The sequence below is a fragment of the Oncorhynchus mykiss genome, chromosome 10 (assembly GCF_013265735.2).
Source record: "Oncorhynchus mykiss isolate Arlee chromosome 10, USDA_OmykA_1.1, whole genome shotgun sequence".
NCBI classification, from domain to species: Eukaryota; Metazoa; Chordata; class Actinopteri; order Salmoniformes; family Salmonidae; genus Oncorhynchus; species Oncorhynchus mykiss.
The window spans coordinates 62,289,820-62,300,286 of record NC_048574.1 but is presented as its reverse complement, the minus strand read 5'-3'; the positions used below and the strand labels follow the sequence as shown (position 1 = coordinate 62,300,286).

The window sequence follows — 10,467 nt, the reverse complement described above, 5'->3', positions numbered from 1 at the left end:
CACGGTGAAAGGATATGCTCAAATTGAAAAGGAGTCCCTGGCCATATTGTTCGCCTGTGACCAGTACCTTCATGATGGGGACTTTATCACGTTGCACACTGATCCCAAGCCGTTTGAGGTCATCTTCAAAAAACCTCTTCTGTCTGCCCCGTAGCAACTACAAAGGATGACGCTAAAGCTTCAGCGTTATCAACTCCAGGTAGTATACAAGAAAGGCGTAGAGCTTCACATTGCAGCTTTCTTGTCTTGAGCAGCACTACCAACAGCTAGTCACAGGCAATAACGGACAAATGAGACTGTACATGCTCTACAGGCTGAGGTTGAAGATGTGAACCATGCTACTGATCACAACATCTCCCCGTAGACATGGGATGCTATCCAAAGCTCATTCAGCAGAGGACAAGACTTCTCGAACGCTTCAGTCTTCTACCCTAAGAGGCTGGCCGGACACAAGAAAGAGTACGCCCATCCTAGTAAGGGACTGCTGGACATACAGAGACAAACTCACAATGCAGGAAGAGGTCGTAGACAAAAGGCGACAGGGTGGTAGTGCCAGAAACTCTTCGCTCGATGATTCTCTCTCGTATCCAAGCAGGGCACTCAGGGATCGAAGCCAGTCTCAGGAAAGCCAGAGACTCAGTATTCTAAATTAAAACATTTTGTGGCTGTGTGCGGCATATGGAATGATAATCGACCTAAGCAGCAAAAGGAAACCCTGCAGCCACATGATATACCAGCATGTCCCTGGTCTAAAGTGGGAATGGATCTGTTCACAGTAAGAGTGTTCCTTTCCTGATTATAGTGGACTACTATTACCATTTCTGGGAGGTGGAGAAAGTGATTGACACAACAGCCGCTTGCATCATCGATGGTTGTAAGCAGGTGTTTATCAGATATGGCATAGCAGATAAGGTGTAGTTACGGATAATAAGCCCCAGTTCACGAGTCACGACTTTGCTTTTTTTGCAAAAGCCTGGGAGATCCATCATGTGTCCTCATCCTACCACAGTCAGAGTAATGGTAAGGCTGAGTCAGCAGTGAAAATAGCAAAGACTCATCACAAAGGCTATACAGAAAGGCAGAGATGTGTGGCAAGCCATTTAGGCGTGGAGAAATACTCCCACAGAGGTCTTCGGGCAGCAGTCCTGTACGTCGCTTAATGTCTAGACGCACTCGCTCTCTGCTGCCAACAGCTCCCAAACTCCTCACACCTAAGGTCATTAGGGATGTTCAGGCACACACGCGTGCACGTCAGGACAAGTCAAAACATTACTATGACCAGCATGCAAAAAAAATCTGCCTGTAATAAAACAAGGCCAAACTGTCAGTACTCCTGTCACCTCAAGCCAGAGATGCCATATGGAGTCTTGGCACATGCATAGGGCACATCAGCGCAAGGTCATATGAGGTGGAAGTAAAGGGCCGAAAGAATAGAAGGAACTGGAGGGGCATACGCCCAGTTCAGGAGAGCATAGGGCACAGGAGGGCCACATGGGAAGACTGTGAATATCCCCTGGATGGTGTGGGCAGGACACATAATGAGGAGATGGGGAATAACCCACCAGGGCAGTTATCTCTGCCGACCGTTCCTCCACAATTTCAGGAGGATGTGGAAGATGAAGAAGAGGCCCTGAGGCTCCCAGAAGTGCCCAATATGCTACCAGTGCGCCACACTAGGACAAGAAAATTAAAAAGGTGTTGACAATGTAAATAGGTATTTTCACTGTGGTATTAAAATGGTATGAAGTGCTTGAGCAAATTCTATATGAAAAGGAAGATGTTAAGACAATGGGCATTAATACCAACCCAGAGATGGCGCTAGGATAGATAAATCACATTTTATTGGTCACATACACATGGTTAGCATATGTTATTGCGGATTGTGGCGAAATGCTTGTGCTTCTAGTTCCGACAGTGCAGCAATATCTAACAAGTAATATCTAACAATTCCACAACAAATACCAAATACACACAAATCTAAGTAAGGAATGGAATAAGAATATATAAATATGAATGAGCAATGTCACAGCGGCATAGGCTCAGATGGATAGTATTGAACACAGTACACACATATGAGATGAGTAATGCAAGATAGAATGTCGTGACCTGTAATGTAATGCCTGAGCAAAGGATTATTCTTGCATCTTATCTCACTCGCCGGTGTGAGTTATTCACACACACATATTAACTGTAGGCAAGTCTCACAAGTATACAAGTGAAAAGCTGAGGGGAGCCTTTCTGAAATAAACAGGCCACATTTGAGTTACAAAGCAACTGTAATTTTTGGTGTAACTCTATAACACTAACCTTTATCACGATAACATGCTGGGTTGAGGTTCCACTCCCCTCATCAACAGTGAATGGTTGGTCATCTCTCCATGTATTGTGTCCCGCTGGCTTCACAAAGCTCCTGTGGCCTCCAGTGAGATGTCCTTCACCTGAGAGAGTGATTGGAGGAAAAGAGGTGGTTAGGTTAGCAGTATATTGTACACTATTGACGCTGTCTACAATTGGCAAGGGTGTAAGGTAACACTAATTATAACTTATTGATATACTATTTATTGTTTGATGTATTATGTTCCATGCATCACATTGTTTTCAATTAGTAAATAATAGGAAAAGCAGTAAATCAATCATCTGGTTACAATATGATATTGTGTCTTTGTGCAAGATAGCCAATTAATCAAGGAAATTATTGCATTCTATCCAAACACTGACCAAGATCCAATTATGGGTAACACATTTGAACACACGTGCAGAAGGGAACGGGGCGACAGGCACTGAGCTATATATGAACGGCGACCTTCTCCGCAGCCTTCTGCAAAATGTACCTCTTGCCATTCCTCTGTATCGGTCGAGGATCTTGACACTTCTGGGACGACTGGCGAGGACGCGCTCTCGCATTGTCCTCTCTGCGCGCTCCCGTGACACCTTCATTTCCAGTAGTTTCCTCCGTAATACCCTGTTTTCTTTCCGGCTTTGAGTTATTTCCAAACGAAATACTGCATAGTCGTCGTCTACGACTTTACAGATCTCTGCCACGGCTGCATTCGCTAGTACCTCCATGATGGAGGCTATTTGAGTGTGAAAAACCATACAGTTAGCCATTGTTAGCAGCTAGCGTAACCTATATAATATCTACCAACCAAGTCCTGTCTCTAACACGAATTAAATAATACATTGGGTATGTGATGCTCTGCAGTTAAATTAGCCATATTTTGAGTTCCATGGTGTTTATAAATGTCTAAATAACAATAATGAAAAAACGCTAATGTGTAAATTGTTCTTGGTCATTGTTTACTTCCGTATACACTGAAGAGAAAGGGCGTTATTAGTTGGCGTCAAAGCTAGGGTGTCTTCTTCGTGTAGCTTTTCAGCAGACTAGAGGCTGTGTTGCTTATTGCTGCCTTTTGCAGGTCGGAGTGCGGATAGAACCTTTTTGGTAAAAGAAAAAGGAATGGGAAAATCATAAAAGTTACCGTTGGTTCTACATTGATAAAGTTTTACCGTAAAGTTATTGGTCCCCTCTCCATGTCAAACAGTTGGATTCATTATTAAGGGGGTAAGGTGAAATCACCTTAACTCATGATATTCTCTTACCTAATTTAAATAAGTGTCAACATCGGAAAAGGCTAGTTTGCAGAGGGACGTGGTTTATATAGCTTGATTGCTACTCTACTGGTGCCAAAATTTAACAGGGTGTCAGCAAATATAATTAAAAGTTTACACCATTCATCTACGGCAAAGATACTTCTATGTTTCCCTTTTTGGCTGTGCCTGGTGTTAGCGAGTTACTGGCTAGCTAGGTCTTCAGCCAGCATGGAACAAAAGGGTCGTTCAAAACTCCAACGCAGTTGTCAGGTCAACACACCCGTCAGTGCTGCTGTGAACTGCATCACAAGAGACATGCCAAACGGAAGATTTATATATATTTTTTAATTAGCTTAGCTTGAGATGATTTTACTGCAACTGCATCCAAGTTGCTTGATATAGGCATTTCAAAGAGCTGCCAGTCAAGGCAAGCTAAGCTGCCCACACACCCAACCTGTCTTTTCTAACTTCCTGGTAGTTAGTCATGAGAAAAAAAGTATGTTTCAGAATGACTGTTCAGGACCTCTAAATTACACCACCATTTAACCCTGCACCTATACACTATCCCCAAAGCCCCACCACCCCATCCCACTACTTTGGCCTTAAGAGATCCTACATCACGCCATCAGCATTGGAGGATGGTACCCCTTCTCTCAAAACTCCCTGTACATTTTCTGCACTAAAATCTCTCACATCCAAATATTTCTGCTGCTGCAACTACCACATCTATCTTCTGTGATTTCTGCTCCATCAGTGCAGTGCGGTTGATCACCATGGCTATAAAAGCAATAAATCCAACCTGACAAAATCTAATTTTCTCTGGATCTCTCTCTTCAGGCCTACTCACTAGGGGGCTCCCAGTCGAATCACTCACCCTCTACTCTCTTCCCTGCCTCAGCATAGGAAACGTTCCTCCCTAATCGAACTCTGGCAATCTCAATTTGTCTCTTTGGGCACTTTGGATCCCCAGCTGCATGGGCACAGTTGACAAACAATGCTTTCTCTATCACAACTGTACACTCCCTTTGACTATTCCCTCCTACACATTTCTCACATTGTGGGATCTCCCTTCTACACCTAGCTGCAACATGTCTGAATCTTTAGCACCTAAAGCACAGTAGCGGGCTCGGAACATAGGCCCTCACAGAATAGCAAATATAACCTAACCTGACCTTATCAGGTAGAAACTGTGTCAAAGGCTCAACAAGACAGACAGGGTATTCTCAGTCTTACCATTGCCACCGGGTCTACAGTACGTCTCACCAAACAGCAGGCGTCACAAACACCAGGAATATTATTTTTCATTTGATCCACCTCTACACTCAACACTGCCCCACTGATCACCCCTTTGAGCGGTGCCCTGTTCCGGAGAGCAAAGCATGGCACAGGTTGAGCCCCGAGCAGTGAAGCACCTGCTTACTCTGGGCGGAGGATGCATAAAAAAATAAAAACAATTCCACTTCTTGCAACTTTCACAGATGTAACCGTTCCAGTTTGTCCTTTACCCAGCTTGACACAACGTATGGGTCGGACTAAAAGCAGGAATCCACTCTTTTCAAAAATCTCACTCCCACTGGTCCAAAATCTTTTCCGGTAGAATTCACAGGGCAAATATTGGAAGTCTCTACCACACCTGTCACCGCAGGTAGGCCCACTTCATCCTGGTCTACATCGCCACTGCCCACCGATTCTATGTTGAGATCCTCAAGAGAGCAAGAAGACCTAAAGACAAGATTGTGTACTCCGGAGATTGTCAGAACTTAGCTCCATTCTTAAGCTTTCGCATCATCACACCTCCCATGCTGTTCTTTGAAATATGATTCTGCCTATTACATTACACATCAGACTTTCTATTCATGATCGTGATCTTTCAAGCTCAGAGAAGACTTTAGAAAAATTACCCGAAATTACCTAAAGAATAATGGCTAACTAGATCCCAAATCTGTGGAAAGGACGGAAACCTATAGGTTCTAACTTCAAAGGAAGCCAATGAAACTAAGACCACTTTAATTGTAAATGATAAACAAGAAAACAAAAAGTCAACATGTCAAAAGGACAACATTAATTTGTATTTATTAACAGATTTGATCACCTATTTATAGTACATAAAGGAACAGGTACCACCTGATTATGTCAAATGTTTTGGGGGAGTGGGTGTTATAAAGAAGGACATTATGTTTGTTATGAATAGAACATAGACAAAGAGAAATTCATAGGGGGATTATAGTTACACTTCAATGACAGTATTTTGGCTATGCCAGCACACCAAACAACAAGTCTATCATCTGAGAATATGAGCACACCCAGATGCTCAACTGAGGGATTCAGTCATCACCAAAAAACCCTCTTATCCCAGATCACTTCACATGATAACTATAATATGTCAGCTAAAGAATGGTTCCCAGATATCCCCTGTGCACATCTCAAGCCACACTGCTACGATTTCTCCCCGTTGTGAATACTCCGATGTCTGATGAGGTTACTCAGGAAGGAGAAGCTCTTGTAACATAGTTTGCACTTGAAGGGCCTCTCCTTGGTGTGAACGGTCTGGTGCCTCTTCACATAAGTCGCCTCAGTGAAGCGCTTCCCACACGTGGGGCAGGCATACGGCTTGTCGGAGTCCGTCCTAATGCTTGACTTCCCATGTTGTGAACCAATGACGTCAGAGGAGGTAGAAGCAGGAGTCACCACCTTCAGGTGGTTAGTCTTTGAGCTCCCTCCTTGACCTCTAGTCATTGTTTGGGTGTTGTTGGGATTGTGTGTTGTGTTATAGGCTAAGTACCTCTTGTGGTGAATGCCCATCCTGACCTTGTCTGTATTGGTGGGGTAACCATGAGGTAACTGAGGAAGGCTAGACCCAGGTCCGGGTCTTCTATGAACCCATTCACCGGGCATTAGATGAGATTCTGAAGGAGAAGACATACTTCCCGAAAGACTACCACCAGGGGGGTCTCCCACCACTCTCCATGAAGGCTGAATCCCAGGGTAACCTGCTCTGTTCATCATGGATACTATGGTGTTTGTATCATAGGAACAGGAGGGTCTATCTCTATCAGCCCCAGGCCCTGCTTCATCCCTGCACTGAGACTGTGAAGAGAAGGGTCTGGGCTGCAGACTGGATCCCTGACTGGAGCCTCTGTCTCTCTGATGACCACCAGGGCTGAGGTTGTTCAGTCCACCTGTCCACTGGTTGTGTTCTGTGTGGTGGAGTCTCTGTCCCTCGTGGTTCAGTCCTGGTTCCGACTTGGGAAGGAAGCGCGACGGCTCCTGATCCAGGGTCCTGATCAGGGGCCAGGGTTTGTGACCAGCTGCTTCAGAGGTCCAGTCTCTCCCACCAGCAACACCGGATAACAGCCGGTCCTCATGGACTGCAGGCTGTAAGCAAAAATTGAAGAGAAAAGCATAAAGTTTCAAATACGAACGTTTTTGCTGTACACAATATTATAAAATGTTAACCACAGTCAAGCCCATCTCTAACACTGTGATTTAAGTACCTAACAATATGGAGCCATTGGAGTTTATTCTAAAAATTGTCTCTGTGTGTTGATTCAAGAATGAAGTATAATGTTTTGGTTCGACTGACATAAGGGAAACTCTGCAATGATACATACAAAAATAACCAAGTCAGTCAGCACAGAGTCAATGTTGTATTTAATTTTAACAAAATGTTCATACACTCACATAACGTGAAATACAGTAGTTTTATTGCACAGAACGACACGTGACAAGTAGAATAACTCATTATGGTTTACCTTTTTGTGTAAATCTGGTACCATTGCATTACACACATCTTCATGTCAAGTAGACATGAATTAAAGCACTATAATTTCCTAATTAAAACACCTGCATCAAACAACAGGACAAGGTTCTCAATTTTCGTCAGTGAAGCATTTTTACATCATCACACCAACCATCACCATATAACCTACTCTGCCTTATCATACTCATTCTTTCCTCAGTTGACCTTAACCAGTTCCCTAATACATCTAAAACACTGGCAGAGTAGATGAAGCACAGACAATGCACTAGCGTTGTCTGAGGTCTGGTTTATTATGAGTGTGTGGAGGATGAAAGTCAGGAAGTGACTGTGTTGTCGCAGGGTCCATGTTCCAGTTGATAGATCCTATAGAAGGCAGGCTGAAGGCAGCATCTGTTAGGGGGTTAACCTGAGGCATCATCAGTCTCTCTGAATCACAACTATAGGAGCAGGACGGAGCATCGCTAGCCGAGTCTGTGTCTGTTCTCTCCCGCGGCATACTGGCACCTCCCCGTCCCTGCGGTCGAAATCTACACCTTGCCCTGCTCTCAGCCAGTCTGTTGTCATGTAGACTAAGTTCAGTTGTTCTTTTGTGTTCGACTGTATGTTTCTAGTTGTGGTTAACAGTGTTGTTCCCCAGCCCAGAGTTGAGGACGCTGTCCCATCCACTGACCTCCACTATGTTGCCTCTGGTCCTGCCCTGCTCAGTGATGTCATCCCCTGGGCCCTTGGCTGCACCCATCTGGGTCTGGGAATCCAAGATGGCCGCCCAGTCTCCTCTGTTAGCCTCCAGCCAACCACCTGCAGGAAGAGGTTACAAAATACTTTACAAACATGGCAGAGAGAATTCTACATATAGAGTTCTACATTTTTTTGGTAAATTACCTGGTCAAGTTCATACATTCTTTTTTAAAATGTAAACATACGTTGTATTGATTTCATTTTATGAATGAATAAAATTAAGAAATAAATTATATCCAGGAAGATATATTACTGTATGTAGGCTATATGTATTTCTCTCTTACCTTGCTCCCCCATCTTTAGTCCATTCAGCAGATCAATGCTCTCTGGTCCGTCTTCTATTGTCTCCTCTTTGACCAGCAGCAGATCAGGCTTCCCATCCTCCATGTCTTCTGACTGTAAGAGATACAGAGTGAGAGGATGTTGGATTAAGAAATCTGGTATGAGCACCCTGCTATGGAGCATCTTCTGATTGGGCAATGATGGATTGCTATTACTACTATGAAAACATGTTAGTTGAGTTGACACTGCAAACGTGTTAGATTATTTGATGACTTAACACTCTAATGGTTTGATAATTGAAAGACATGGTCCCACACTTAAGACATAATTGATCAAGACCAGGGGCAGTATCCACAAAGAGTCTCAGAGTAGAAGTGGTGATTGAGGATCAGGTCTACATCAGTGGAGGCTAATTTGAGGATGAAGGGGAGGACCATCCTGCTCAGTGAATTTCATAAAAATAAAAATGGTAAAACATTTAAAAAGTTATCCTTTTTAGATAAAACACTAAATATATTCACGTCACCAAATAATTCATTAAAACACACTGTTTTGCAATGAAGGTCTACAGTAGCCTCAGCAGCACTCTGTAGGGTAGCACCATGATGTAGCCGGAGGACAGCTAGCGTCGGTCCTCCTCTTGGTACATTGACTTCAATACAAAACTTAGGAGGCCCTTGGTTCCCACCCGCTTCCATAGACTTACACAGTAATTAGGCCAACTTCCGGAGGACGTCCTCCAACCGTCCTCCACCCATTCAAATGATCAGAGAATCTAGAACTGAAAGCATAAGCTACTGCTAGCTAGCACTGCAGTGCATAAAATGTGGTGAATAGTTGACTCAAAGAGAGCGAAAGACAATAGTGTAATGATTTTCGACAAATTCATTTCTTCAAAAATTAAGGAGAAGCAAGAGAGAGAGTCATTTTTTTCACTTTTAGTTTCACTTACTTAGCAAATGCAGCTGGCTATTTTAGCCAACAAACACCCGGCTCAAACAGAGGGATACTATGTTAGCTAGCTGGCTATGACTATCTAACACAACACTGGAACTTTTCCAAGTCTAGGTAAGTTTTTGGTTTTATTAATCCATTGCCACCGGGATCTCTGGTGTAACTGCTAAACTGCTTACTGACTATACACTAATGTTACTACATGATTGTAGCGTGTTTACTAACGCATTAGTTCTATTAGCTATGTTGACTAGGATGTTACTTTAGCTAATATGGGGACAACGATGTAGGCTGTGTGTAGCGGTTATGACATGGTTTGGAAAGTTTTCTTTGTCTGGTCACATACAGGTGATGTGTTGTGAATCGAAGTCCACAAACTAAAACAAAAGGTGAGAGGAGGAAAGTTTGAAAGTGAACTGTGTTTACGCGTCGTCAGGGGTGCATTCATTTCACAGATTTCAGTTGAAAAAAGTTTCTTAAACGAAAGCAAGCGAAACGGGGGGGGGGGGGGGGGGGGGAAACGGCACTGACCGCCACTGGTCTACATAGTCTTATTCATTATGATCTAAAAGGCTAAACTGATCCTAGATCAGCACTCCTCTGAGAGGCTTTGTGGATACGGGCCCTGACCTAATACCATACAGACAGCAGTTTACAGTTGGCTCACCTCAGTGAGACTGTGTGTGGTCCTGTGCTGCTCAGCTGGTTCCTCTGTGGGTTCAGGAGGAGGTGTAGTCTGGTTGTCCTCCATGACCATGGTCCCCTCAGGGTTCCCCAGACCCTCCTCACACCCCTCCTCCTTCACCAACAGCAACTCTGGACCCTCCTCCTCCTGGAACAGATTACACAGGCATACACTCCCTCAGGTACATACATACACATAGATAATAAAACACACTTTAAAAATATTTTATTTTATTCCTTTTTTCTCTCCAATTTTGTGGTATCCAATTGGTAGTTACAGTCTTGTCTCATCGCTGCAACTCACGTACGGACTCGGCAGAGGCGAAGGTCGAGAGCCGTGCGTCCTCTGAAACACAACCCAACCAAGCCGCACTGCTTCTTGACACAATGCCCACTTAACCCGGAAGCCAGCCGCACCAATGTATCGGAGGAAACACAGTACACCTCAAATCAAATCA

General features: G+C 43.9%; 2 protein-coding genes across 2 annotated transcripts in view; both read right to left on the bottom strand.

Moving 5' to 3' along the window:
• Positions 1-2,363, bottom strand: part of LOC110534476 (zinc finger protein 418-like) — a 12,645-nt gene extending 10,282 nt beyond the window's left edge. Inside the window, exon 1 of the mRNA XM_021619348.2 lies at positions 2,308-2,363. The gene's annotated coding sequence lies outside the window, so the exon portion shown is untranslated. The remainder of the gene's footprint in view (positions 1-2,307) is intronic.
• A 3,228-nt stretch (positions 2,364-5,591) lies between these two features.
• On the bottom strand, positions 5,592-10,048 carry LOC110534475 (zinc finger protein 629-like). The gene is made up of 4 exons (XM_036934533.1): positions 9,993-10,048; positions 8,374-8,485; positions 8,022-8,149; positions 5,592-6,966 (listed from the first exon to the last, which is right to left on the bottom strand). The coding sequence occupies exons 2-4, from the start codon at positions 8,474-8,476 to the stop codon at positions 6,028-6,030; spliced, it is 1,170 nt and encodes a 389-aa protein (XP_036790428.1). The 5' UTR covers positions 8,477-8,485; positions 9,993-10,048; the 3' UTR covers positions 5,592-6,027.
• Between the last annotated feature and the right edge of the window lie 419 nt (positions 10,049-10,467).